Source organism: Colletotrichum phormii (assembly GCF_030913505.1).
Source record: "Colletotrichum phormii strain CBS 102054 chromosome Unknown BDP81scaffold_8, whole genome shotgun sequence".
Taxonomy (NCBI): domain Eukaryota; kingdom Fungi; phylum Ascomycota; class Sordariomycetes; order Glomerellales; family Glomerellaceae; genus Colletotrichum; species Colletotrichum phormii.
This window is the reverse complement of record NW_026851450.1, coordinates 1400128-1426345: the sequence shown is the minus strand read 5'-3', so window position 1 is coordinate 1426345 and position 26218 is coordinate 1400128. Positions and strand designations below refer to the sequence as shown.

General features: G+C 52.2%; 10 protein-coding genes and 3 non-coding genes across 13 annotated transcripts; 9 read left to right on the top strand and 4 right to left on the bottom strand.

Moving 5' to 3' along the window:
- Positions 1 to 280: 280 nt before the first annotated feature.
- On the top strand, positions 281 to 2175 carry BDP81DRAFT_480740 (uncharacterized protein; the record flags this gene model as incomplete). The annotated part of the gene is made up of 6 exons (XM_060594943.1): positions 281 to 308; positions 405 to 714; positions 770 to 942; positions 1025 to 1157; positions 1197 to 1646; positions 1680 to 2175. 6 exons carry the CDS (start codon positions 281 to 283, stop codon positions 2173 to 2175), a joined length of 1590 nt encoding a protein of 529 aa, XP_060446483.1.
- Positions 2176 to 3944: 1769 nt separating this feature from the next.
- Positions 3945 to 6962, top strand: BDP81DRAFT_426090 (fungal-specific transcription factor domain-containing protein). The gene is made up of 10 exons (XM_060590267.1): positions 3945 to 4188; positions 4299 to 4415; positions 4468 to 4520; positions 4593 to 4721; positions 4780 to 5351; positions 5405 to 5529; positions 5597 to 5745; positions 5819 to 5994; positions 6075 to 6246; positions 6304 to 6962. Exons 1-10 carry the CDS (start codon positions 4148 to 4150, stop codon positions 6903 to 6905), a joined length of 2136 nt encoding a protein of 711 aa, XP_060446482.1. The 5' UTR covers positions 3945 to 4147; the 3' UTR covers positions 6906 to 6962.
- A 215-nt stretch (positions 6963 to 7177) lies between these two features.
- Positions 7178 to 9272, top strand: BDP81DRAFT_471093 (malate synthase A). The gene is made up of 5 exons (XM_060594577.1): positions 7178 to 7664; positions 7720 to 8144; positions 8198 to 8749; positions 8808 to 9037; positions 9093 to 9272. The coding sequence occupies exons 1-5, from the start codon at positions 7310 to 7312 to the stop codon at positions 9139 to 9141; spliced, it is 1611 nt and encodes a 536-aa protein (XP_060446481.1). The 5' UTR covers positions 7178 to 7309; the 3' UTR covers positions 9142 to 9272.
- A 275-nt stretch (positions 9273 to 9547) lies between these two features.
- BDP81DRAFT_t149 lies at positions 9548 to 9629 on the bottom strand. Its single transcript has one exon. It is a non-coding gene; the product is annotated as a tRNA-Ser (tRNA).
- A 697-nt stretch (positions 9630 to 10326) lies between these two features.
- Positions 10327 to 12124, top strand: BDP81DRAFT_471092 (uncharacterized protein). The gene is made up of 2 exons (XM_060594576.1): positions 10327 to 10783; positions 10847 to 12124. Exons 1-2 carry the CDS (start codon positions 10427 to 10429, stop codon positions 12089 to 12091), a joined length of 1602 nt encoding a protein of 533 aa, XP_060446480.1. The 5' UTR covers positions 10327 to 10426; the 3' UTR covers positions 12092 to 12124.
- An 895-nt stretch (positions 12125 to 13019) lies between these two features.
- Positions 13020 to 14749, top strand: BDP81DRAFT_517733 (uncharacterized protein; the record flags this gene model as incomplete). Its single annotated transcript, XM_060595918.1, has 1 exon — positions 13020 to 14749. The coding sequence occupies one exon, from the start codon at positions 13020 to 13022 to the stop codon at positions 14733 to 14735; it is 1716 nt and encodes a 571-aa protein (XP_060446479.1). The 3' UTR covers positions 14736 to 14749.
- A 1012-nt stretch (positions 14750 to 15761) lies between these two features.
- Positions 15762 to 17922, top strand: BDP81DRAFT_347363 (uncharacterized protein; the record flags this gene model as incomplete). The annotated part of the gene is made up of 5 exons (XM_060586137.1): positions 15762 to 15960; positions 16026 to 16291; positions 16341 to 16470; positions 16533 to 17692; positions 17746 to 17922. 5 exons carry the CDS (start codon positions 15762 to 15764, stop codon positions 17776 to 17778), a joined length of 1788 nt encoding a protein of 595 aa, XP_060446478.1. The 3' UTR covers positions 17779 to 17922.
- A 3-nt stretch (positions 17923 to 17925) lies between these two features.
- BDP81DRAFT_426086 (serine carboxypeptidase S28-domain-containing protein) lies at positions 17926 to 19926 on the bottom strand. Its single transcript, XM_060590266.1, has 3 exons — positions 18662 to 19926; positions 18168 to 18610; positions 17926 to 18116 (listed from the first exon to the last, which is right to left on the bottom strand). The coding sequence occupies exons 1-3, from the start codon at positions 19873 to 19875 to the stop codon at positions 18097 to 18099; spliced, it is 1677 nt and encodes a 558-aa protein (XP_060446477.1). The 5' UTR covers positions 19876 to 19926; the 3' UTR covers positions 17926 to 18096.
- An 835-nt stretch (positions 19927 to 20761) lies between these two features.
- Positions 20762 to 21772, top strand: BDP81DRAFT_460485 (Alpha/Beta hydrolase protein; the record flags this gene model as incomplete). Its single annotated transcript, XM_060593661.1, has 1 exon — positions 20762 to 21772. One exon carries the CDS (start codon positions 20762 to 20764, stop codon positions 21770 to 21772), a length of 1011 nt encoding a protein of 336 aa, XP_060446476.1.
- A 135-nt stretch (positions 21773 to 21907) lies between these two features.
- Positions 21908 to 21992, bottom strand: BDP81DRAFT_t148. Its single transcript has one exon. It is a non-coding gene; the product is annotated as a tRNA-Ala (tRNA).
- A 422-nt stretch (positions 21993 to 22414) lies between these two features.
- Positions 22415 to 22502, top strand: BDP81DRAFT_t154. Its single transcript has one exon. It is a non-coding gene; the product is annotated as a tRNA-Tyr (tRNA).
- Positions 22481 to 23404, bottom strand: BDP81DRAFT_426082 (uncharacterized protein). Its single transcript, XM_060590265.1, has 2 exons — positions 22847 to 23404; positions 22481 to 22763 (listed from the first exon to the last, which is right to left on the bottom strand). The coding sequence occupies exons 1-2, from the start codon at positions 23281 to 23283 to the stop codon at positions 22670 to 22672; spliced, it is 531 nt and encodes a 176-aa protein (XP_060446475.1). The 5' UTR covers positions 23284 to 23404; the 3' UTR covers positions 22481 to 22669.
- A 967-nt stretch (positions 23405 to 24371) lies between these two features.
- Positions 24372 to 26145, top strand: BDP81DRAFT_214784 (TfdA family taurine catabolism dioxygenase TauD). Its single transcript, XM_060582696.1, has 3 exons — positions 24372 to 24916; positions 24973 to 25308; positions 25368 to 26145. The coding sequence occupies exons 1-3, from the start codon at positions 24616 to 24618 to the stop codon at positions 25931 to 25933; spliced, it is 1203 nt and encodes a 400-aa protein (XP_060446474.1). The 5' UTR covers positions 24372 to 24615; the 3' UTR covers positions 25934 to 26145.
- Positions 26146 to 26218: the final 73 nt, after the last annotated feature.

Below are 26218 nucleotides of genomic sequence, written 5' to 3'. Positions count from 1 at the left end.
AGCAGGCTTAGCCAAAACTCAAAACACTATAAGATAGACACGATCCTCGCAAGATGCGCTAGGGTAGACATTCCTTCGCGTTGCGGGCTCGACATCTTAATGATCCCTTCATGAACAGCCTTCCATGACCCTAGCCCCCGAAAACGAGTATTCCTGACTCGGATGATCGCGAAGTTCAATATCGACAATGATTTCTCAAGCTCCCCAGTCGGCGGATGGCCCGCAAAAGTATGACATAGTCCGTCAAGACGAGGCAGTGCATCGAATCCCCCACAAAACCATGCCTAAGGTCGTAAAATCTCAGCTGGGTGTTCACGACATATTACCATCCAGAGAGAACACCCTAGACAACGTGGGGGAATCTCCCACATACTCGACTCTGAGATGGTGGTACTTGGAGATAGGATGTTGCTTCCTCGCCATTGCAAGTCTCGTGGCCCAGGCCATCGTCCTCTGGCAGTACGGCGGCAAACCGCAAGATGCATGGCCAAGCACGACCCTGACCCTCAACGGTCTGATCGCGATTTTAGCTACCGTCTGCCGCGCGACCTTCATGATCGCTGTGGGTGCCATTCTTAGCCAGGCGAAATGGAATCATTTCTCTGGGAGAGGGAAGAAGGGTGGATATCAGAGGCTGGATGACTTTACCTTGATTGACGACTCCTCAAGAGGTTCATGGGGAAGTTTGCAGTTGATGTGGAGGTTTAAGGGAGCGTGAGTCTTCAATCTTGCTTGCCCAAGAATAGACCAATGCTAACAGATACCTCAGGCACATCGCTTGCGTCGGAGCCGTGTTGACAATGTTGTCACTTGCTTTGGGCTTCTTCTCCCAGCAACTGATCACACTGCGGATAGACCAGGTTGAAAGCAATGCGCAAGGCCAAGCGGGAACCGTAGCCAGAAGTCAATGGGCGAGCACCGTATCAGGATACGCAAACTCTTGTAAGTCGCTCTCCACTAGAGCCTGAGATTCACTTCACCTCTGCTATTCTTCGCATAGTCCTAACGTCTTCTGTCTTCTAAGGGAACCCCCTATCGCCCACGAAGCTTGCCATGTACAACGGGTTCATGTCTACAGAAGTCAGCTTGCCGCAAGTCACCTGCCCAACTGGGAACTGCACTTGGCCTATCGTTCCGACCGTCGGAGTCTGCGGCTCGTGTGTCGACCTCACACCCGAGATTTAAATCAACCGAAGCTCCTCCGCACGTTGCCTTGTGACAGCGCCAGATGGTGCGCGGCTTCAAGGATACTGCGGCTCAGGATCCGACTTCATGCCCGTATTCAATATCAGCACTGGCTCGAACCGTACTTTCGAATCCACGGATCCTCGGATGATCAAGGCGGACGCGCCCAACCTGATTGCTCAGTTCAGCGGTCTGGGCATTCCCGGCGGTATGCCAGCGACTACCCCTCTTGATGACTCCCGCGCGGCTGAGTGTGCTCTTTGGTACTGCCTTCAGGCGAGAAACGTTAGTGTAGAGTCCGGACAGCTGAAGGACGAGATCGTCGATACCTGGAGTGAGGTGACCGGAGGCTCGACTGCCGATGGAAGAAATGTCACATTCGCCAATATCCCGGCCAACTTCAACACTGAAGCTGGCAAGAGCTACGGTATGGGTCCATTTCAGATGTACGCCATGCAAGGGTACGCAAAGACAAACATTATAGGAAACGTCAGCGCCGATGGAACTTTGGGAATCGTGTTCACATCAGCGTCGCCTTTTGCAGATGGAATGCACGCCAGTTTCGGGGACGTTGACAGCTGGATGGAGAGACTTACAAGAAGCTTGACGAACGACGTGCGCCTAAACAGCAACGACACCACAAGCTACGACGCCTTCAGAGGCACCGTGATGGCCAGCCAGGTTATCATTGTCGTGCGCTGGGGTTGGATCGTATACTCTGTCGCCTTGGTCGCTGTGTCGGCGATTTATCTCGTAGCCGAGGTTATGCGAGCGAAGAGGAAAGGACTGCTACCCTGGAAATCTGATGTTCTCCTGCCAGTGTGCATGGACATGGATGATGAGATCAGGGAGAAAGCGGCGGGGGGCATCATTGAGCCTGGCGGCCTGAAGAGACTGGTCGGGGATGTTCCGGTTCAGCTGAAGGCTGACAGGACCGGCGTTATCAGGTTCGCACAAGAGGTCAAGACCGATGGAACCAATTCACCTTGAGGAAATGCGAAGGAATATTTTGCTAGGAAGATCTGATTTCGTCCTCAGGCCCCGTCTGAGAACATGATTAAGGCATGTCTGGTGGGGCAGTGCAATGATAATGAGGAATCATGATGAAAATGTTGGGTGGAAGCCCCTATGAAGAGATAATTTTACAATGAACCAGCCAGCCGTACAGGAAGCTCATCACTGTTGTTTACTTCCCAGCTTCAGTATCACGTCACTCCAACCGCCGATGATCCGACGCCGAGAATCAACTTCGATGAGCTCTTAATAAGAAAATGGTCAATCATGGGGATCTCCCTAGTAGTCACTGGCCTATGTGACGGTTAGGATAACGTACCGTACAAGAGCGTTGTTAAAGTCCTATCAAGCTTCACGGCCAGAGATTACGGCCCGTGTTGTTGTTTGATACAACTGTGGCGGCGTGGCTTCCATAATGTTCTTCTAATATTCAGTCAGAACATTAGTGCGCGGTTCTCCGGCTTTACGAGCCTCGAAAATCAACCTTAAATTGAAGGACTCCTACGGCCAAAGTTTTCACGCGCAGATACAGACTACGAGATAATACAATACAGCAGTGTAGTAACAGCGCCATGGCCCAAGCCCATGATAAATTCAATCTCATTATGGGATTCAATGTTCTGTACAGTTTACTGTTCGATTTCTTTGTGCGCCAAGCAATACTCCAGCTGGCTTCATAATCCTAAATCAAGTTCATCTCGCGAAGTTACCTTATGTAGCTCTCATGCGTACGTATAGCTGTGGCTGCAGGTTTCTGCTTCTTCTACCTACCTGTATTTATTATTGCCTTAAGTAGTGGACACTCTGAATGCAGAAAACCATCTCCATGTTCACGGCCGTGAAGACATGTATTCTCCCTGAGTCATCTATGATGTGGTCTACAAACAAAGCGCTAAGTGCGCTATGATGAGCGATGTCAATAGTAGTGATACCCACGTCCAGGCCAAGTGCCTCGAATATGGCGACTTCCTAGAAATATTTGCATAGTTGCGGCTGGATGATTCAAAATCTTTGCTAGAATATGCAGCAGCTGTTGCCGCACGGAAGCCATGCAGACAATGTCGCTAGCGAAATACCACTACATAGAATGTTGGAAGTTGTTCTCGATTTGGTAGAATGATCACCAAGGTGATGGCTTTGGAAAGGGAGATATCCGGTTATCCCCACAAGATAGCGTCGGACATCGGCCAAGACCGGTCGTCTGTCTCTCGGAAGGGAACCGAGCTTCACTCATTTCGGCTTCTCTGCCCTTGATTTGTCCCATCTATAAAAAGCGCACCCCGCGTCGCAAGAAACTGAGGAATTCCAGGTCGAGTGTCCTTTAGAGCACAAGACTTCTTGTTTGAGCTCTCTTCCAGTCTATTGGCTGGTGCGTCTTATCAGCGATGTTCGGAGCTGGAACCCGATGGTGGGTCCTGGCTAGAGGCGGATCGGATGGCTGCCGAAGGGCGAGTGTTGTGATTAAGACAGTCTTGCCGCCTCTGTGCCATGTTACGCCGGCGGACCTTTCTTTTTGACAAGCAAATTGTCACAAACATCTTTTTCAGTTTACTGTTTCGTTGGGAACTACACAAGCAATACAACACTACGTTGAACATTCTTGGACAGATTGTCGCATCATTACCCACGTCACAATCTTATACTCTTTTGCTGCATCAAGTGGCATACATACATGACTTGCAGTAACCGGGTTATCACACCGCATAGTAAAATGTCGAGTAGCAGCTACAGGGGCTCGTTATCGCCGACCCCAGACCCCTCATCCAAGGCAAGTTCGGCTCTTATCAGCCCCACACTCCCAATTGCCGCAGCGACCTCCATCACATGAAGACTTTGCAAACTTACCGGTGAACGGAACGGGCAGCAGTCTCACAAGGTGTCAGAAGCCTCTTCTTCCAGCCGGAAGAGGAAAAGACGCATCAAAGACGAGGTCGAGGAAGAAGGCGCGATGCCTCAGCAAGCTGCCGCCAAAGCACGGTCCGCGAACGCGTCAGTAACCACCACCCTCAATTCGCCCGCCCTTCATTCACCCCACCAAACTCCACCGCTGTGACGTGTTTGCCATTGGGGGCATTGTGCCATGCTGACTGTCGAATTAGATGCAACACATGCCGGAGGCGCAAGGTGAAGTGTTCAGGAGAGCAGCCTTGCAGGAATTGCGCACGAAACAACCTAGACTGCGAATTTGGTGACGGGAGAAAGAGATACTCAGAGGCGTGAGTCTACTCCGAGGTCGGACTTCTCCAACTTGCTAAGCCGGTCAACCAGATACGTCTCAGAATTGAGAGCCACGTTGACCAGATATGAGGACCAAATAAAGGGTGAGTTATTACGGCTGATTCTTTGCAGGCCAATTGCTTGTCTTGAAAAGAAAGTGGGCTAATAACGAGCAGAACTCGCCAAACAACCACGAGCACAGCCTTCGCCACCAGCCAGGGGGTCCTCAACAGGGGCATCAAATCCAAGCCCACCAGGTATTGCACCGTTTGAGCCTACCGGCGAAGTACCGCCTCCGAGTTATGGTACGTGTATCTCAGCCTTCAATTGAATACTGAAGAAAGACTAAAGCAGAAGAAACAGCATCCATAGAGCGTGCCCCAGGCCCGCTCTTCGAGCAACGTCTGCGGAGTCTCTTCCACGAGAACAATGGCAAAGACCCAGACTCTCCGGAGAAGGATGCTCCGGAACACCTGGAGAACGAAGATCCTCGTGACCTGCCGTTTACCCCTGAATGGACCTCAACGAACGAGTTGATCAAGGGCATCCCTCACCAGGCCTTCCCCAAAGAGGCCGAGTCTAATCGTCTCCTGAACCTCTTCAACTCCTACATGGGAGTCACACAGCACTTCTTAGACCAGCGGACGTTCACAGACAACATGACGCTACTTTTTAACAGCCAAGCATCTCGAGCTCGGCAGATGGACACACCATGGTTCACGCTGTACCTTCTGGTCATGGCCATGGGCAAGTTGATGGAGGAGGATCCGCGAGAGGTCCGAGGACCCCCGGGAGCGTTCTGGTTTGCGGAGGCCATGAGGAGGCTACCGCCGCTTCACAGCATCAGCGAGTACGGCATTGTTGGGCTCGAGATTCTGTGTCTAGCGACGACATATTTGCAGTGGAACGACCGGAAGAATGATGCATACTTTTTCGTGAGTCTAGATAACTTCATGTTTAGACCAAATGGGAAACTAACAAGCTATAGGTGGGAACAACAGTAAGGCTTGCCCTGACTCTGGGCTGCAACTTGCCATTTTCAGAACAGAAGTGCTTGCCTTCAGAGAGAGCACACAGAATGAGGGTATGGTGGACTGTTTACATGCTGGACCAGTAAGTCGAATCTTGAAGAACGGCAGAATCATCAAGGCCTATCAAGCTAATCTCTTGTCTCTACCAGGCGTATATCAGCAGGTCTCGGGCGTCCAGCTTCCGTTGATGATAGGCACCTTTCCTTCGATTTGCCTGGTCCCTCTCCAGGGTTCGATTCTCCGGAGCCGCTCAATGTCAACGTCAAGATTGCCCGCACAACTGGAGAGATTATGTCATGTAAGTCGACTTTACAGCATGTCTGTTTTCGTTGCAAGCTTTATGACCAGCAACTTACCATTGTGGCGCACAGCACTATACAGCCGAGGTGCACTATCGCAAGCTGATCTTGTCAGGAAGATGAGAAATCTGCTTCAATCACTACACGACATTGGTGGATCTATCCCGGCAGATCTTGCCATAGACTTCAGCAACAAGCAGTTTGAGGTCACCAGAGCTGGCGCATCGCTCTATTTGAGATTATTCCAGGTAAGGACCAATCGCTGTCTCATACCGGGCAACATTTAGACCTTGTTGATGGAAACGGGTGCTAATACAACTCAAACCAGTCCATCATTCTCTGCATCAGACCAATTCTCCTCCAAAAGGTCAAAGACAAGGTTCAGAAAACACAGAAGCAAGCCGTGACCTCGGCAATCTCTCAGCTGTGCCTTTTGTGCAACGAGTCGGCTTTGAGAATTATCCGCATTCTCATGGCTATGCAAAGACAAGAAGAAATTGGTGAGGACTCATCCTTCTCTCCCCTGGGTGGTAAAATGGATCGCTAACAATACATAGCTCCCTTCGCGTTCTTCGATCTGGATGCTGCCTTCTCTGCCGCCTTCGTCTTGATCATGCGTGGCTTTGCACACAAGCAAGACAGCCAGAAGCCGCCACCACAAGAACTCTTCCAGGCCATTGATTTCTTGGAGTACCTGTCTTCAGCCGGCAACCAGGCGGCAGCGCAGCGTCTCAAGGATGTTCGGCAGTTCTCTGCACACGTGTGGGCCAATGTGGTAGCGTTCGATAAGGACCATGACGTGCAGATGGGAGATTCCGGGGCGTCCCATGGGGTACCCCAGGTGGGGAACACACCCGGGGCCGGACTACCGGAACAGTCAGGACCTTCACCGGCTCAGATGCCCTTGACTACACCGACGCCCAGCTCTTCGGTGCCATCTTGGGAGGGGGAAATGTTTGGAGGACCTGCAGATACCTATGGATCAGACACGTTATTCGGTCTGAATCTGGATGAGAATTTGGAACAAGCCTTTGGATTGGAAGCGGCGGAGGGCATCTACAATAGTTTCAACGATCCTACTCTCCCCTTAACGGGAGTTGACCAGCTAGATTGGGCTGAGTTGGAGAAGATGATGGCACCAGGGGGGTATGGTTCTTAGTCACTACAAATAATGTCAAATGGAATCGAAACATTATCAATCAACGCGAATAACTCGGGAGGTCTCCTTTGTCAGTGACGTATGAATTGCCTCTGCATTGACAGAGTCCGAAGGGTAACTTCTCCGTTCGACCGTGGTGGACGATCTGGGCGAGTGGGGCCAATCGGATGACGGCCGCCTCCGATCCGGGTACCGAGCCGAGCACCATCACCAAATTTCGCAATGATTCAGAACACCATCGGAATAGAGCCGAGCTTCGAATGATGCGCCATTAACCGGGAGAAGAGTACTTAATATCTGGCGATAACCTCTTCGAGATCATGTGTGATACTGGAGCTGCATTTTAAAGATATCATTAAACGCCGCGTAGACCTGTGTTTAAATATCCACACAAAATTTCAACAATGGTTCAATCAACACTAGACAGCGTCTCCATCCTTGGCGCCGGCAACGAAGCCTCTCGCCGGATTCTCACCAAGGAAGCCGTCAACTTCCTCGCAATTTTGCATCGCAGCTTCGAACCGACCCGCCAACACCTCCTCAATCTCCGCCAACAACGTCAAATCGACACAGATAACGGACACCTGCCAGATTTCCTCCCTGAAACTAAGCACGTTCGCGATGACAAGAACTGGAGGGGCGCCCAGCCGGCGCCTGGGTTGGTAGATCGCAGAGTTGAGATTACTGGACCCACGGATCGGAAAATGGTCGTCAACGCTCTCAACTCTGACGTTTGGGCCTACATGGCCGATTTTGAAGGTGAGATGGGAAGCCCTTGAAACCATCAGACGTATTCCGACTTACACGGATTCAGACTCAAATGGTCCTACATGGGACAACATGATTCAGGGCCAGGCGAATCTCTACGACGCCATCCGCCGGCAAGTCGACTTCAAGCTTGGCGAAAAGGAGTACAAGCTCAGAACTGATCGCACTCTCCCCACGTTGATTGCCCGCACGCGCGGATGGCACTTGGACGAGAAGCATTTTACCGTCGATGGACAGCCCATGTCCGGCGCTCTTTTTGATTTCGGACTGTACTTTTTCCACAACGCCAAGGAGCTGATTTCTCGTGGTGCCGGCCCCTATTTCTATCTGCCCAAGATGGAGTCGCATCTCGAGGCACGGTTATGGAACGACGTGTTCAACATGTCGCAGGATTACATCGGTATTTCGAGAGGCACCATCCGCGCCACCGTATTGATTGAGACCATCAGCGCTGTTTTCGAAATGGATGAGGTTCGTAGCGCTAGCCATCGCAAGCACACTCTCCTCACTAACATGCTTCAAAGATCATCTACGAGCTCAGAGACCACAGCTCAGGCCTAAACTGCGGCAGATGGGACTACATCTTCACCTTCGTCAAGCGCTTCCGTAACCGCCCCGGCTTCATTCTTCCCGACCGCTCCGACGTCAGCATGACCGTCCCCTTCATGGACGCTTACGTCAAGCTCCTCATCAGCACATGCCACGCCCGCGGCGTCCATGCGATGGGTGGCATGGCGGCCCTCATCCCGCGCAAGGACGACCCGGCGGCGAACGCCAAGGCGATGGACAGCGTGCGCGCCGACAAGCTACGCGAGGTCAAGGCCGGGCACGACGGGACTTGGGTTGCGCACCCGGCGCTGGCGTCGATTGCGTCGGAGATTTTCAACGAACATATGCCTACTGCCAACCAGATCTTCAAGAGGCCCGAGGTGAAGGTCACGCGCGACGATTTGATCAACTCTGTTGTTCCTGGAAAGATTACCGATGAGGGTGTTAGGAAGAACTTGCATATCACTTTGGCGTACATGGAGGGTTGGCTTCGTGGTGTGGGCTGCAGTGCCATCAACTATCTTATGGTAAGTTTCGACTGCTGCTTGCAGTGGCCGTCTTAGGTTGTATCTAACAGACTCGCAGGAGGATGCCGCCACAGCCGAGGTGTCCCGCTCACAACTGTGGTACTGGGTACACCATGGCGTCAGCACCGCCGAAGGCACAAAACTTAACAAGACAACAATGCTCAACGTCCTCGACGACGTCACAAAGGAACTGCTCAAGTCTGCGCCGGCGAACAACAAATTCGAGTTGGCGGCGAAATACCTGCGGCCGCAAGTTACGGGCGAGGATTACGCCGACTTCCTTACAACGTGAGTTACTACTGTTTCTCTGAGTGCCGTGCAATGCTAACGGCGCAACTTTCAGACTACTCTATGATGAGATTACTTCTATTGGGCCATCTTGGAAACTTTAGATATTGAGCCAGCGATGCTATTTGTATGATTAATGAAACCGATTGAATGGCGTTGCTTTCCACAATGTATGTGTTGGTATTCCTTTCACAGGGAAGTTGGTTCGAACCGTAGGGTCCTGGGGGTGACGAAGTATCAATATCTCTGTATTGATTGATTCTGCGTAAGGAGTAGAAGGGAGATTCCAACCGGAGGTTGGGTGGGTAGTCGAGGTCTAAGTGTACTCCCTCGAGGTGGCCCATGCTCTGCCCCTACTCGCGGCCGAATTGGACTTCCAATCCGACAGTATGCTACGTATGACAGGAATTGGAGTGTCGGAGCGGCAAAAGCAAATCCAAAAATCCAGAGACTGTAGTCAACTATATACGCAATTCCAAGTCGACTTGGGGTACGGCAAATGACAAAAAACGACTTGGGCCTGATTCGAACAGACGCTCCCGAAGGAACAAGATTTCTAGTCTTGCGCATTAGACCACTCTGCCACCAAGCCATGATCCCAGGTCCGCCGAAGCGGGCTGATTGATTTGGCAGGTCAGATTCCTGAACTTGTAATCTTGGTGGGCGCCGAGACGCCTGAAAGGCCCTACAAATATTGCCTTGCTTGCCACGATTTCCCACGATTTCCCACCTCGAATCCTGGAGGTGAGATTTTATTGTCATGCTAAACCTTAATTAAAACTAATCCAGGCTCACGTTAGCCTTTTTTTTTCTGCCGAAAGTCGCTGGTCTGGATTGGATCGTCTGAAGTTTGGAACGGCTGCTGCCGTCACGGATGTTCGGCCAAGGTACTCTGTACTGATGTTTGTCTGCCTCGGGTACTTTGACTTCTTCAACGGCGCTCGAAAAAACGGGATTGAAGCCCGATGCTAAATTATGAATCCTTGCGTAATGAATTTAGACAAGTTCCCGCATGCGATTGACTCAACAAGCAGTAGGCGATACTTCTAAAGCAAGGCGGCCAAGGCAAAGTACCAGAAATCAGGAAGTCGAGAGACGCTCCTGTCAAATCACGTGGCGGACCCGTCCACTTCGCGTTTCTTTTTCTTTTCTTGAAAAACTTGTGGAGACTTGGAGTGAAGACGGTAGCCTGTAACATAGTTTAGATTAGTATAGACCATGTCGGCATAGCGCCCGGCACGTCCTTTTGTTACCAGACGTTAAATACATCATCATCATCATCATTGTGGAGACTTGGAGCTCTGAAAACCGCGTCGGGCTTAATTCGTGTCGCTCACTCACCGACTCGAAGTCTCATGCAACAATCGACTGCGCTCTTTGTAAGCTCTCATGGATATCAAATTGGCTTCTGGGAAGACTCGCGAACAGTGGCAGAAGCTGGAAGTAACCATCGCCCGAGCACACGAAGCAGGCTTCTCCTACGAAAAAGACAATGGGTTCATATACTTTAAGCAGAAACACTGGCGCATTGGGATCGAGTGCCTCCGCGAAGTCTTTCTCTCCGAAGACGCTGATCCTGATGACGAATTCTTTGTGGACGCTCATGACTTCGATTGGGACTTCCTTAAGGACAAGTCGTGGTATGAGGCGCAGTCAAACTTCTACGGCCTTCGGTTAGGCAATGTGAAGATGAAGACTCTGCGGAATCTGCACCACGATATGGCCGAGTTGGTCAAATTGGGTGCGGTGCGTCGTTCAATTCCTTCAGCAACCGAGAATATATATCTAAACTAAATATCTCATTCTTAGTGCGACTCTCCACCCAAAGATGTAGCCGCTTTCAAGGCGGCTTTCTTTGAGATGGACCTGACACGGAGAACTCATGTCGAGATCTTCAATGAGCTGGAACGGCTGGAGGACCAAATCGAATTCGATATTGATCTCTTCATAGAGCGCTACTTCGTAAGAGACGGAACGCCCACCCCACACATCACTCCCGAGCCGATGGTACTTCGCAATCTTGTTGAAGATACTAGAGATCAACTACCTGGATTCCTTGACAGCATCTACGGTCTTTACCATGATATCGTGACACCAGACGATGGCGATTCCGAGAACTACACCATTATTGCCTGGAGCATAGAAGCTCTCAACGAGGCAGTGATTTCAACTGAGCTTTCCTGGAGGGCGAGATGCGAGAAAGCGATTGCCGAAGGCAGCGTTCCAGACGATTGCGCGGATGAGATGAAGAAGCATTACAACTATGTCTTCAACAACCTTGCGCCACCAGAAATTGAGTATCGCATTGACGGAAAGAATTTCTTAATTGAACAGGAAGCGACTCTCATGCGGCTTGAAGATGCCCTTGGCAGATTCATCGTGAAGTCCCCCGGGATGGAAGAAGCATATACACCTGTGGACCCGGGGCCTTTTCACCTCAAGATCAGACCTCTTTCGTCGCCAGTTGAGGACGATGGCCTGTTGGCGGCGGACATGGACTTCGGTCGTTTCACAGGGACCATGATCCTCTCTTTCTCCTATGACCGGATGGCGACTGTCCAGTCAAAGGCTGCGAAGCCGACAGAAGGTTACGAAATAATAAACGGCGTCGACACTTTGTGGGAGGGTCTGTCTAAGATGAAGGATTTTTCTCGTGATGACACGAAAAAGGTCATTAAGCAGGCTCTCCGGCGAGCGGAAGGACCAACTGAGTCTGGGGTTCCACAGCGAGACTGGCGACTGTCAACAATGCGCAAGCCAAACCCATGGTTTCCTCACAGTGGCTCTCGGCGGCTTTACTTCTGTTCAAAGGGCGTCGATGATAAAGGGACCCAGTGCCACAAGGGTGTGCTCGATTTCAACCCGTCTTGCACCCGGTTTCAAGGCCTCATCTCAGTGAATGGAGATCTACTCAAGTTGAAGGGCTACAGGGCTGAAGACTACTCGCCGCCGCAGTGGAGTAACGACGCGCAGACGGAATCGGAGGAGGATGGAGAGTCCGACGAAGATGGAGAGTCATCTACGTCTGGGGAGTTGTCACGAATCAGCATATAGAGTAGCTCATGGAAATCGGGACCTCAACTGTGGTCTAATCAACTATGGAAAAGGGGAAAGGGAAGCCCTCGAGGGAGCCCCTTTTGTATGCCCATACCCCTGTCTACCCCTTATCTCTACCCCTGAGATATCCACTGCTATACCTCTTTCGTGACAGGAGTCATCTTCAGACATCGACATGAACTAGGTAACCTGCAGGTTCAAAGTACCTCTGAGAAAAGGGAAGCCGGATTATGTATCAATTTTGCCAGAGTCATGACATGGATGTCGGTAGACCGCTCTTAGTTACGTACTTAGTCTCGGTTAGGCCGTCGTTATGGCGTTCAGTCGCTTTGTGAGGCGTTGGCTTAATTCCCTTCAATGTTCGAATTTAACTATTGCTTCGTCTGTCTCCAACTCGCAGGAACACGCTCGGGTGCAGTTGTTCTCTTCTCAAGCGCGATAATTGTAGTACATTCAGGGTCCAACTCTTAGTACCTAAGAAGAAGAGTATCAGTCCTGGTGCCATGATATTGTAAGTAGGTCCTGCTAAGTTACGCAAAGTGTTCAAATCGTTAGAAGCTCAGGTTTTGCATGCCGTCCGGTATTAGTATCACCAGCTCTTTCACTCGTTTCCTTGTCTGGGCCTCGACGAATCTGTCAGTCCGCCGACTCTTGACTTCGTGGGTACATGGAAAAGTTGGACACAACCTTGAGGTCTCATTCAATCGAAACGCCACAAAATAGACATTTCAAAACCAAAGAACCTGGCTGGCAAAACTTTCCGGTTCAAAGACCCAAACGGTAGCAAGAACAAATGTCTAAGCGTCTGATAAGAAAAACTGAAAACCGACCATTTCGACGTCTCTTGATTCTGCCTCGAAAACCACTCCATTGACTGCACCATTTTCGACTAAGCCGCTCCGATACCGCCGCTCCAGATCAGACAATGCGCGACAAAAACTTGAAGAAGCCGGCAAAATGCGTCCTGCCCTACAAGGAACAAGATGAGCGACAGGAAACATACGAACTCATGCCGCTTCCAGGTCCGGCTCCAGATCCGAATTTACACAGGTTCGAGGAGGTTCCTATTAAGATCAAGTCCAAACGCGTCAGGCTCATCAGGAGACTTACAAAGCAACCACGATTATACAAACGTGTGCCAGTTCCGAATCCGACTTTCCTCCAATTCGCAAGGTTGCCCGATAAGATCAAGTCCAAAATTTGGCGCGAATTTTATTTGGAGCCTCGATACTATATCGCAGAACTTCATCCAAAAGACGATGAGATAGAAGGCGAGGACTACGACTGGGACTTGAAATCTTGCGATGGGGAATCGTCCGGCGAAGAGCCTTCCGAAGAGAGCACTCCCAAAGAGAACACTCCCAAAGAGAACATTCCCAAAGAGAACATTCCTGAAAAGAATGTCTCCAAGAAGAGTACTCCTGAGGATAATACGTCAAACATCGGTACTCCGCAAACCGATGCCCTGAATACCAATGTTCCTAAGGGGCAACCATATGACGAGTATCTGTCTGATGAGTATAGTTCTGAGGAGGATGAAGCTGCTGAGGATGAAGTAGCTGGGGATGAAGTAGCTGAGGATGGGACTGACGTAAATGGGGCTGCGGCTGCCGAGAATGGAGTTGTTGACCATGGAGCTACCGGGGATACAACCATCAACGATATATTCGACGAGCTAGGACCCGACGAAGCAGATGATGAGATAGACAACGTGGAGGGCCGCGATTCCACTGATCTGCTCATTCTACCATCAAGCAACAGCCCAGAGCCACTCGATGAGGAAGAGGAGGAAGCAGACAAACCGACACACCGCACTGTGTTCTGGACTCTGTCCAGACATGATGCAGAGTACCCGAATGGCTACTATGACTCCATCGACACGGCGATCGATTCTTTGTCGAGATCTGTGGCTCAGAGCGTCAGGCCGCGATTCTGGTTCCCAGCATTTGTCAAGGATGAGCTCGAGGAGGGCGAGGAAGGTCCCTGGATGCCGATTCCTCCACCGAAAGATTCGGCAGAAGAAATGGGAGAGAGTGTCGGCATCAACTGGGACATTGACTGTGTCCACGTTAAGGTGCGCTTCCGCACATGTGTCCCAGAAAGCATCGACTGGATGCAAAACATTCAAAACCTCGTCATCGACACGAAGCCTTTCATAGCGCGACGTCCGCAGCATGTCACAAACACATGTTTCTGGATGTGGACCAACAAAGCAACGCTTTCAAACCTCAAAAGTATCCGACAAATTGCTGCTCCGGAGTACCAAGTCCCATTCTGGCATACCGAGTGGTGTCACTACCAGATGAGACACCTTCTCCGTTTCGCACCGGGAACCCCTCCTCAGTGGCGCAATATCCAGTCCGAACTGGTGTCTGACGAGTTCTGGTTGCCTCCTGACAACTTACCTCGACAACCCCAATGGAAGCGATTTGTCAGGGACTTTTTTGGTAAATTCAGACACGTGATTGGGAGTCGGACCTGGAAGAATTACATGAGGGTTCCCCATGCCTCCGACTGGGATGAGGCAAAAGGTGCGCGTGTAATTTTTGATATCGTCAAGCGACATCCAAGCTACTTCCACGGCATACTCTTCCATCCGCCTGGAAAATGTGGTCATGAATTCATTGTCGCAGAGCTTTAGTACGTTTGGGGCTGAATATCGTGATTGATGGATTGGTTCTCTTCGTCGAGCTTCACTCTTTGACAGCGGACATGGTTTATGAGGAAACCCGGGCTGGTGGTGTATCCATACACACGCAACAGTTACATTACTCCAGTAGTTATCTCACGTATGCCTTATACGCTAGCTCTGGAATTGAACAGTGTAGTTAAATGTCAAAATCATCATGTTCGAGTCAAGGGCTTTGTTCCTCATCCATTCCAAATTTTGCTTTTGAGATGATTGCGATAAACATGACTTCTAGACGACTCCTGGTAAGAGTCTCTGAAAATAGAGAACACAACGCCCATTTTCCCGCCTCATTACAGTGACTGCATATTAACGACATTGGTCGGAATCTCCAAGACTATTTCTGTTCAATTAGCCGAAGCTTCGCTCTAGGCAAAATCAATCAAGCACGGGACCTCATGACTGCAGCTTCTGCTTTGATCCGGCCTTGGCAGCCGGGTTTAATCAGGAACAATACGAAGTCGTCAACATAATCCGACTCTTGGCTGCAACGTAACAAGTCTATATACCCAATCGAGGTTGAGCGGCATCTGTCAAATCCTAATCCAGTGCGTGCCCCCGCACTTTGTATATTAGGGGGTTGCGGCTCATACGTCTCTGGTACGCACTGCCGATTGGCTCCCCGCCTGCTGCTCACTTGCCTCACTTGAGCCTATTATAAGCTTAATGAAGCGTTCAGATGAAGCCAACGGAATAGCCATTATACTTCTGGTTAGTGTGGGCCACTGATAGAGTGAAGGAAGGCAATGCCTCCAAAGTCATACAACGCAAGCCTGGTGGCTTGACAACTCCAGCGGGACTGTATCCGGGACACCAGTTGTACCGCGTGGGTTACTCTCTCGACGATGAAGTTTCCACAGCGCCACTCGATAACTGAGCTTATAAAACGTACCACCTTTGTCAGTTCTCTGCCTTCTGTCTTCATGTCCTGCATCCATCTCCTCTTAGAAACTTGTCTTTATTCTCAGAGGCTTCAAGATGCCTTCCTTTAGAAGCTTTACACTGTACTGTCTGGGCGTTGTCGCGCACCTTACATCAGCGTGGCCAACTCAGCACCCCGAACATGTCCAGATACTCACCCGAGCAGAGCAGCTCGCCACCGAATACGACTATGTAATCGTCGGCGGTGGCACCTCTGGCCTGACAGTTGGTGATAGACTCACAGAAGACGGCAAATGTTAGTTTCCGAGCCACGATATGTCTTCAACCTCCAGTATATAGATTCGGACTAATACAGACAAGATACCGTCCTTGTGGTCGAGTATGGCTACTACGATAGTCAGACTGGCATGAACCCACGCCGCATGTTCAATATCACGTCCAAGCCGTGCCCCAATCTCAACGGCCGAAGCTTTGACGTGGGTATCGGATGCGTTGTCGGCGGTAGTTCTTCTGTCAATGGCCAAGTCTTCCTCAGGGGAACTAGAGATGAGTATAATGCCTGGAAAGAACTTGGTGGACCCGGGTCTACCTGGGACTGGGATAACCTCCTACCATACTTCAAGAAGGTGAGCTATCAGGCGAGCGTATGAGGACTATGAGATTGACGGATCATAGGGCATCACCCTCGCCCCTCCCGACGCAGCTCAAGCTCGAGAGTATAACATCACCTACGACACCAAGTACTGGGGTACAACCTCCAAGATCTATGCTGCCTTTGGCAAGGGCCCTCTTCAATCCGTCTTGAGTAGGTCCCAATCCACATGAACCCTTTCCCGCCACTCACAAATCACTGAACATATCCCTAAGAGATCCTCTACAACGCCATGGCAAAGATGCCCGGCATGACCATCCCCGTAGACAGCGGTGCCGGCGAGGCCGGTCTCTACTGGTACCCAATGTCCCAAGATCCCGTCCAATTCCAGCGCTCCTATGCTCGCACCGGCCACTGGGACGGCCTCAACCGCGCAAACTACGAGATGATTGTCGGCGCCAAGGTCAACCGAATTCTCTTTGACGGCGACACCGCCACGGGAGTGCAATTCGTCTCTCGCAATAACACAGGAGCTTCACCTGTGCAGATCAAAGCCCGTCGAGAGGTCATCCTCGCCGCTGGCTCCGTACACACACCGCAGGTCCTCATGCTCAGCGGCATCGGGCCCCGCGCACACCTAGAGCAGGCACGCATCACGGTCAAGGTCGACTTGCCGGGCGTCGGATCTAACTTCCAGGACCACAGCTACATCCCAAGCATCTCCTACCAATGGGGCATCCAACCTCCCAACTCGGGCGGAGGTGGCTGGGGCGGCGGCGGTCCGCCCTCCCTTGCCTCCATGATCGGCCTGCCCGTCGTCAGCCCTGACAAGTTCGAGACCTTAGCCAAGGCCTTTGAAGCACAAGACCCCAAATCCCACCTGCCCTCGACCTACACCGCCGAGCAAATTGAAGGCTACAAGCAGCAGCAAAAGGTCTGGGGCAGGCTCATGCGCTCCAAGAACGTCGTCTTCTCCGAGATGATGATGTACGGCCCCGGCGGCTCTGTGCAGAACCTGCACTGCATGTCGCGCGGCAACATCCTCCTCAACACGGCGCAGCCCGAGAGCGAGATGATCGTCGACTACCGCGCCGCGTCCAACACCATCGACCTAGACGTCATGGCGGAGATCATCAAGTTTATGCGGCGGTACATGACCACCGGCGACCTCGCGCAGTACCAGGCACGCGAGACATCGCCTGGCACGGGCGTCTCGTCCGATGCGCAGCTCGTGAGCTGGGCCAAGGGGCAGATTATCCCGTCCGTGTATCATCCTGTCGGTACCACTGCGAAGATGCCGCGCGAGTGGGGCGGCGTGCTGGATGAGAACTTGTTGGTGTATGGTGTGAAGAAGTTGAGGATTGTTGATGCTTCGATGATGCCTACGACTGTTGGTGCGACCACGTCCATGACTGTTTACGCTGTTGCTGAGAAGGTAAGTTCCGGGTGTTTCCAAGTCCATGGAAATATTGCTAATAGGAATTAAAGGCCGCCGATATGATCAAAGCGCAGACACAGTAGTTTGGTGTTGGCTTGGTGGGAAACTTTCGAAGGGCTTGGTGGAGAGACATGAGTGAATTCGGGACTTAGGCTGCGGTCATTTTAGCACATTCATTACTTTTACATACCACACAGCTAACTCGTCTTTCGAGCCGGCTATCGGAGGAGCGTATTATATGCAGCCTTCCATTGAGTAGTTGATCTATGACAAAACTTCTAGTTTCATTTAATGTGAAGCTGTTCTAGTAACTAACTGTTCAAATCAAAGGCAAAGGGGGGATGAATTGAATGATGTTTCGACGGGCATCGCCATCTCAATGCTACAGCCGGTGCCTTCTACTAAAGCTCCTCGGACACCCCTTTCGCTCTCGTCAGCTTATCAAATGACACATGATTGATGACAAACATACCTCCTTTGGCGCTGTCCTGGCTCTGCGCCTCCTCCCACTCCTTCATCCAAGCCTTGACAAACTCGACTTCCTGGGCCTGGACGTTCTTGATGGAAGCAGGCGGGAAGTTCGGCGTGACATCCTCCGGCTTCAACCCGTTCTCATCCCAGTGATGAACACCCAGATCGATAAGAAGGAAGGGCTCGCTGGTCGTCGACTTGCGGTTCAGGCCGATTTTGTGGGGCGTGGCAGCTCTCCAGGGGTCAGCTTCGCCATCGACGATCGCGACGCGCGGGTAGCTGAAGTTGAAGCCGCCGTGCTTGTTGATGGCGTCTACATTGGGGGGGTCATTGATGTTGAAAGCTTCGCGGCAGTAGATGGAGCTGTAGTCGACGTCGATGAGGCGGGAAATGAGGGGAAGCTGGTCATCGGGCACACCCGATCCGGTCTGGAAGTAACCCCATCTATGAGAGTTGTTAGCAATAGATCAAACTCCCTGGCTTGAAAACACTCACTCTGTGCAGACCTGGTAGATCCAGCTGCGGCCCGGACCTTGGCGAAGAGAGGTGTTTTTGTGCTCTTCACTGTTGCGGCTTGAGAAGCACTTGACCAAGTCTCCGCTTCTGCAACCCTTTTTGACGTAGTCCTTTACATAGCCGACATAGTTGAGCATGCGATTCGTCAACTTCGCGTCTGCGCCACTGGCGGAGAGCAGTTCGTCCACCGACGACTTCAGATGGCGAGTGCTGCCAAAGAGAACACTGTATGAGCTGACAGCGGCGCAGTACGTTCCAAAAGCGGTGGTATCCTGGGCAGGATCCCAGTTGGTCGACTGCAGCCCCGAAATGCCGTAAGACAAGGTGCTGGCGAAATCATCATCTTGAAGAGGGCCCAGGCCAAAGAGATCCTTCAGCTGGCTCTTGTCAGAGTCAGACTTGCCCAGCAAGATCTTGTCGACAACCTCGGTGAGCTTCTGGGTCGTCTCGGCACATTCACCGGGCGAAAAGAGCCTGGCACCTTCGTAGTACTCCCAGTAGTCGATGATAGCTGCCGTGACACCCGACGACGAGATGCCGCCCCAGAAGACCTCAGGGTAGAGCTTTCTGAGGAAGGCGGCAAAAGCTCCGGCGTATGAACCTCCGTAAGCAAGGTACGCAGTTCCAGGTGCGGTAAGGTTCAAGTCCTCGTGACCAGGGAAGCTGATGTGCTTCGCAAAGTAGGCCGTATCGGCGAGAGCCTGGTCGGTGCTCAAGAAGCGGAGGTTCTCAGTGCTGAGATCGGGCACAGGGAAACTCTTGCCATAGTAGCGATGTTCAAGAACGACTCCGACGCCACCGGTGGCCTTGGCAAGGATGCTAAGGATGCCGTGGTCGAGGAAAGGCAGACGCTCCTTGGCGTCCGTCTCTCCGGCCGCGAGGATGATTACAGGGCCTCCCTTGCGGTAGTGCTTCGCGTCGAACCAGTAGCGGAGGTCAAAATACTCATCCGAGTGCGGTTCGTAGCGGGAGTCATTGTGGAAGTGGTCAATGGGGACGGAGAGGTTGTACTCTGGGTACTGCTCCGCAAAAGAAGCCGAGGCAATTCCCGCCTGAGACTCAGACTCAGCCCGGGCAGACGATTGCAGCGCGTTCCAAGCCTCGTGGCCCGCGAGGTGATGCGGACCAAGTCCGGCGGCAACGGCCCGGACCGCAGCCAGGACAAAGCAAGCTCCGGACTTCCAATTCGTCATGTCGCCGTCGTGTGATGGGGAAACCAATGATGTCCGTCCCGCAGTTGGAGGCGGCGCCGAGTGTTGTTGTGACTAAAGTTGTGGAACCCGGCGTGGTTAGTGCGGGGTCATTTGTGTGTGAGATCGCGCCCGGGCCCATAATTCTTCGGGCTTACCTGAGCAGCTGTTGCTCTCACTGAATCTCATTTCACTCTCACAGTCAGTCAGTCTACGGTATGAGGATTTGGAAGATCATCAAATAGATCCACTTGAAGACATGTTTTTATCCTTTTCAACTAGGCAAACTTACTCTTGGTTGACAGGAGCACGAGCAGTAAAAGTGAGAAGGGCGTCACCACTGCAGGCTTCATTCTAGACTGGCTAGGTAAGGTAGCTAGATGATCAGATGCCCTTGAATACGACGACTTCGAGGGTAAAAGACACCATGGACGGTTTTTGGTTCATTGAAAGAGATTCCCGCATCAATCCAAGCCATTTGGCTGAACCTCCACTTGAGTCTGCCGGTTGAGTCACTCGCCGCAGACCCGGCGTAATACGCTTGGCCCGTAAGCTGTCAGCCCACGAGTGCTTCAATCAACCCAGCAATCTGATGAGAGCACGCAGCTATCTTATGAAGCTCCTCCAACCGATCTTCGGGGATTAGGCAAATCCCAAACAATCCATATTCAATAGAAATACGACGACCTCGGCGTGAGATGTATGTCCTTGGCTTGAGTCAGTAGCCCACCTTGAAAGTACCTTTGGCGAAGCTTGGAGTTCTGGTCCATCGAGAATAGGGGATGGAATTCTCTTCGAGCCCGCAATGCTCTGATGGTATTCTCTATATATGAAATCCTCATTTGGTTCATGCCACGCTCCTCGAGAGAACTCATCCTCATTCCTGAAAATGGCAGCTCTAGACCTTTCAATATTGACCAAAAAGACACTTGCTGTCTCTCGCGGCTTCATCTACACCTACTACACCTCGCCCGCTCACAACTCCAAGCCCACTCTCCTCCTCTTTCACGGCTGGCCTGATACGGCGCGCCTCTGGGCCGGTCTCACGAACAATTACCTCATCCCGCATGGCTACGGCGTCGTGGCCCTAGATAACCTCGGCTTCGGCGATACGTCAAAGCCCACCGATCCAGAAGACTACGCATGGCACCGTCTCGCAGCGGACGCCATCGAAATTCTCGACGCCGAGGGCTTGATCAAAGTCATCTCACTCGGCCACGACTGGGGCTGCCTCATCGTCCAGCGGTTATACAACTTTCACCCCGATCGCATCTGCGGTCTCATCACGTTGAGCGTCCCGTACATGCCGCCCACCGGCCACTTTGATCTCGAAACGGTCAATGAAATGACGAGAAATGCATTCGGCTTCGGCATCTTTGAGTACTGGCACTTTTTCCTCGCCGAGGACTCGGTAGACATCATGAACACAAACCTCGAGTCCGTGTATAGCGTCACATTCGGCGACCCGCACACCTGGCTCGAGAACTGGTGCACGCCCGGCAAGATGCGCGAGTTCATTACCCGAGGCCGCACGCAGCCGACGCTACCGTTCGCTACACCGGAGCACAGGGCCGACTTTATGGAGCGTTACGGCAACGATGGTGGGTTTGCTGCGCCAAGATGTGTTTACGTTGTGACCAGGTCCGGGATCTCAGCCAGGTCGGAGAGGATGCTGGACGAGGAGGTGAAGACGGTTCGGGTGCCGGTGCTGTACTGGGGCGGGGAGCAGGACTACGTGTGCAGGCCTGAACTGCTTCAGCAGAGCATCGCTGCTGGCGTGCTGCCTGATGTCAAGAGTGTCACGAGAGAAGGCGGACATTGGGCTTTTCTTGAGAAGCCGGTTGTATTTGGAGAGGATGTGATGGGATGGTTGCAAGAGACATTTGACAGTTGCTCTTGAGTCGGGAATTCGAAAACAGGGATAACCCCGCCGACAGCTTCACAAACAACTCTCAATGCAATTCATCGAAAGCAAACTACAACCACAACAAAAAAGCAAAAGATTAATCACCACGAGCTGTGATGATGAGGTTACTGGACGATCAGGGGATTGAACCCTGGGCCTCCCGCAGACACCAGGTGAATGCAAAGCGGGCGCTCTACCACTGAGCTAAACGCCCTGTACTGGGTGCGACGTTTGATGCCGCTGTGGGATGCTCACGATGCTCGCAAGTGGGTTTGAGAACCCCGCCAGACACAGCCGCATGCATGCGGGCGGAGACATAAGCCACGATATTAGTAAGAGAACCGAGTTCACTCAAACTCGTGTCAAGTCTTTCAGGACCGGCTTCTCTCGTTAGTATAAAGGAGGAAAGAGTAGAAGGCTTTAGAGGTAAGGCAAGTAGCTTACGCTTCATGATCGAGATGAATGTAAACAAGTCAATTGATGCACAGCTACATCATGGAGGTGATGTGAGTTCATCTCAGGCTCGGGTAATTCGGGGGGCTTCCTATTGGTGGGCGGGCCGGCGAAAAGAAAAAGGCTACTTAGAACTGCAGACGCACTTTGCTTCCATCACCGAGCGGGGCTTTAGCTCCGATCCTCCCCTTGGTGTAGTTGGTTCATCACGTTCGACTGTAATGGTTACATTGTCATCGAAAGGTCTCTAGTTCGATTCTGGAAGGGGAGAACAAATCTTTTTATTTCTTTTGAGTGGATGTTGGTTGAGTGATTCTTTTTGTGGTTTGCGTGAGTCTATTTATTGAATTATCTTTTTTAGTACTCATGGCAACTCCTCGATGGACATTGCAGAATTGGCAGCTTCCCTTACACATACTATCGAAGACGCTCCTTCCTTCACGACCGCTCTCCAATACCACCGTCAACATCCGCCCCCTCGCTCCTCGCCTTCTTAATTGCATCTCTTGCCTCTTGCTGCTCCTTCTTCTTCCTATTTGGTAGGTTAGTTATCTCATTCACTTGAATTGTCCATATCAACCGTCCATCACTCCAAGCAGGGGAATGAATACTCACTCCTCAATCCCACTCCCAAACTCCACATTGACAACCTCCTGCCCCGGCACCTTTTGCGTACCACTCTTCCTCTCAACCGCATCAGCAACCTTTCCCTCCGCCAGCGTAGCCATCTGCTCGGCCTCGACGTTGGGGTTCTCCAGCTCTTTTCCTCTGCTGCCCTCAGTCACGTACGCGGTATTCCGCCTCTCCGTCTCGTCCACGGGGCCGGAGGAGTGCACGCCTGCGCCCAGCGAACTCGGCGTCGCGTCGTCGACGGAGCGTGATTGAGATTGCGGGAAGGGCGTGCGGCCTAGCACTGCGTCGCGCGCGGCGGTTTCGCGGTCGGTGGCATCACCTTGAGCTGCTGCGTTTTCGGCTGGGGTGCGGGTTGTCGGGTTCGAGGCTGTTTTGTAGGCTTCTGATGTTGGGGGTTGGGGTGGTGCTGAGGATGACATTTTTGCTGTGATGTGAGGCGAGCTGGTTCTTGGGGTTATGGGTTTCTTGGGTGTAAAGTATAATGATTAATGTTACAACGGTAAGATGCGTGTCTGAAGAACTCTGAATACTATGAGTTTAAGTATTTGCAGTGAAATTCCGAGTCGCAAAAGAGTGTTTTGGAGTGAGCTCGAGAGCTCCAATGACATCGGTGACAGGTCGATGACGTCGGCGGGCAGCCGTGGATCGACGCTTAGTCTCTCCCATCTCCGTCATCGTAAACCCGACATCAACAATTCTCTTGTCACCAGCTATTGTCATGGAATGTCTTACACGATAAGGCTACTCTCGCCGGTAAGTACTCGGCGGCGGTGTTTCCGCATCCCGGCCCGTCCACCTCTTGGATTGTGATTGAAATCTCCGGCTTGCCAGGTGTCGGGGCCCGCGTCTGGATCCGGAGCCGATGTAAGACAACAGCACGCTCACCGTCGATGTCTACCGGGCGTTGTGTTTGCCCCGAACTTGCTTGGGGCATTGCTGAAGTTCGACCGAGATATGGCTGTGTTATTCGCATCATACTTGAAAGGGTACTTGATAGACATCGATACCACTACTTTGCAGTACGACTTCAGCTCATCATCATCCAACTGTTAGTCGAGCTTAGAGAGCTCAACTCACTCTGCCACATCTTGCATATTCTAAATGAAGAATCAATCAGGTCCCGCATAGCACACACTACCTTTCGCACAAGATTCATCTGAAAGCCAGCTCGAACCAAAGCCTCGCGATGAATACCACAACGGTTCCCATCTGTTTAGCCACAGACAATGCAACCTCCAACTCATCCCATCTCCGCAAACCATCTCATTCCAAATGCCAACGCCGCCCAACTCTCATTGGTCTACCCCGCCCATCGACACTGAAAGCCAAGACACTCGTTACCCCAACAGCGTGGAGTGCGGTGCTTGCAGCTTGACCGGACGAGGGGGACGGAGAAGCACGGCTCCGATTCGGCCTCGACATGTGCCGCCGAGCTCCCGCGACCCGCGATTTGCCCGTTTCTACCGGTGGTCGTCCCGTCTTTGCTCTCGAGATCGAGATTGGCGTTGGCCCCCGCAAAATTCATCGACAACCCAATTGGAGAATCCGAATTGCATAAGGTATGGTGTGATGTCGCGCAAACTTTCGCCTCTTCCACGGCCCGCGCGCTGGTGGTGTGGTGGTTGATGTCGGAAGGGCGTATAAGACATGCCCAAGACCCCTCTTCGACCCCGCGATCGAAAATGTTGTAGAGGTAGTAAACAAACTTCTTCCTTTGAAGTGTTGAGACCAGTATCGGAAGAACTCCAGCAATGGCACCATCCGCAACAGAGACAGCCGCCAAGCAGGTCGAGGACCCCAAGGCCAAGAGTGTGCCCTCAAAAGAACAACCAAAGGAGGCAGTATACGCAGACGACTTTCCGCCCCTGGATGAGGAGCTCCCGGAAGTACGAACAGGCCATAGGGAACCCCTCAAAACGAGGGGGGTTCTCGATCAGTTCGAGCACTTTGAAGTGACGCCCGTCATCGGCCGCGAGTACCCGACCCTCGATCTCAAGGAGCTGCTGCGCGCGCCCAACTCTGACGAACTCCTCGGAGACCTAGCAATCACCAGTGAGCAGCGCCCTCCACTAAGAGACTTGACCCACGCTAAAACAAACCTACCACAGTCTCGCAGCGCGGTGTCGTATTCTTCCGCAAGCAGGATAACATCGACAACGACCTCCAAAAGGAGCTCGTTCAACGCCTCGGCGAGCTTTCCGGGAAACCCTCGACTTCGAAGCTCCACATCCACCCCGTCAACAACTCGGGGCGCGGCGATACAAAGGATGACGAGATCAGCGTCATCTCGTCGGCGCAGGCCAAGAGGCTGGGCATACACCGTTTCCTGAACTATACCAAGAAGCAGACGCAGAGGTCGCAGTGGCATTCGGATATCACGTTTGAGCCCGTGCCGAGCGACTATGCGCTTTTGCGTCTGACACAGCTGCCAAAGACAGGAGGAGGTAACCACTTGCGGGTGATGGTTAACAGTATTGCGTACACTTGTACTGACGAAACGTAGACACGCTCTGGGCCTCGGGCTACGAAGTATACGACCGGATATCGAAGCCGCTCCAAAAGTTCTTCGACGGCATGACAGCCACATACGCCCAACCAGGCTTCAACGCAGCAGCTGAGAAGAACGGCTTCAAGCTCTACTCCGAAGCGCGCGGCGCGCCCGAAAACGTCGGCGAGCTCCTGGAGGCCATCCACCCGGTGATCCGCACGAACCCGGTAACAGGCTGGAAGAGCGTCTTCGCCGTGGGCCTCCACGTGCAAAAGATCAACGGCCTCTCGGACGAGGAGTCGAAGCACTTCCTCGACTGGTTTGTGCAGCTCATCATCGAGAACCACGACCTGCAGGTGCGACACCGCTGGCAGAATCCCAACGACGTCGCCATCTGGGATAACCGCTCGGCCTACCACGCCGCGACGCCGGATTACATCGTGGAAGGCCTCGGGGAGAGACAAGGGTCTCGTGCCGTGAGTCTCGGGGAGAGGCCGTACTTTGACCCTCAGAGTCAAAGCAGACGGGACGCCCTGCGTGCCGAAGCCATTGCTGCTTTGAAGGCGGATTACAGCTCATGAAGGTTGTTTCCGGAACCAAACGACTTGTTTCTCTGGATGGTCGTGCTCTTGAGCTTTGGTATGAGGGACTAGAGCACGATGGGCTCACTTTCCTACTCGGGGAGCAGTTTACCGTAGCAGTCAAACAATGATTTTCCCCAGAGAAGAGGAAGAAGCGGTTTCAGTCTGCCCTATCGTGATTCGGGAGTGACTCCCGACGATCTTTCAGCTGTGCCTGTATCAAGTAGACTTTATCCCCATTTAGGGGTTGAGGATAAAAAATCAGACGAGGTCGCCAGCACGAGA

Coding starts and splice junctions, on each gene's coding strand:
- BDP81DRAFT_426090 (XM_060590267.1), top strand. CDS start 4,148: ATGCCTCAGCAAGCTGCCGCCAAAGCACGGTCCGCGAACGC. Junction 4,722..4,779: donor AGTACCGCCTCCGAGTTATG/GTACGTGTATCT, acceptor CAGAAGAAACAG/CATCCATAGAGCGTGCCCCA. Junction 5,746..5,818: donor AACTGGAGAGATTATGTCAT/GTAAGTCGACTT, acceptor TGTGGCGCACAG/CACTATACAGCCGAGGTGCA.
- BDP81DRAFT_471093 (XM_060594577.1), top strand. CDS start 7,310: ATGGTTCAATCAACACTAGACAGCGTCTCCATCCTTGGCGCCGGCAAC. Junction 8,145..8,197: donor CTGTTTTCGAAATGGATGAG/GTTCGTAGCGCT, acceptor CATGCTTCAAAG/ATCATCTACGAGCTCAGAGA. Junction 9,038..9,092: donor TACGCCGACTTCCTTACAAC/GTGAGTTACTAC, acceptor CGCAACTTTCAG/ACTACTCTATGATGAGATTA.
- BDP81DRAFT_471092 (XM_060594576.1), top strand. CDS start 10,427: ATGGATATCAAATTGGCTTCTGGGAAGACTCGCGAACAGTGGCAGAAG. Junction 10,784..10,846: donor AGTTGGTCAAATTGGGTGCG/GTGCGTCGTTCA, acceptor TCTCATTCTTAG/TGCGACTCTCCACCCAAAGA.
- BDP81DRAFT_426086 (XM_060590266.1), bottom strand. CDS start 19,875: ATGACGAATTGGAAGTCCGGAGCTTGCTTTGTCCTGGCTGCGGTCCGG. Junction 18,611..18,661: donor ATCTACCAGGTCTGCACAGA/GTGAGTGTTTTC, acceptor CAACTCTCATAG/ATGGGGTTACTTCCAGACCG. Junction 18,117..18,167: donor CCAGGACAGCGCCAAAGGAG/GTATGTTTGTCA, acceptor CGAGAGCGAAAG/GGGTGTCCGAGGAGCTTTAG.
- BDP81DRAFT_426082 (XM_060590265.1), bottom strand. CDS start 23,283: ATGTCATCCTCAGCACCACCCCAACCCCCAACATCAGAAGCCTACAAA. Junction 22,764..22,846: donor TTTGGGAGTGGGATTGAGGA/GTGAGTATTCAT, acceptor CCTACCAAATAG/GAAGAAGAAGGAGCAGCAAG.
- BDP81DRAFT_214784 (XM_060582696.1), top strand. CDS start 24,616: ATGGCACCATCCGCAACAGAGACAGCCGCCAAGCAGGTCGAGGACCCC. Junction 24,917..24,972: donor CGGAGACCTAGCAATCACCA/GTGAGCAGCGCC, acceptor AACCTACCACAG/TCTCGCAGCGCGGTGTCGTA. Junction 25,309..25,367: donor GCTGCCAAAGACAGGAGGAG/GTAACCACTTGC, acceptor GACGAAACGTAG/ACACGCTCTGGGCCTCGGGC.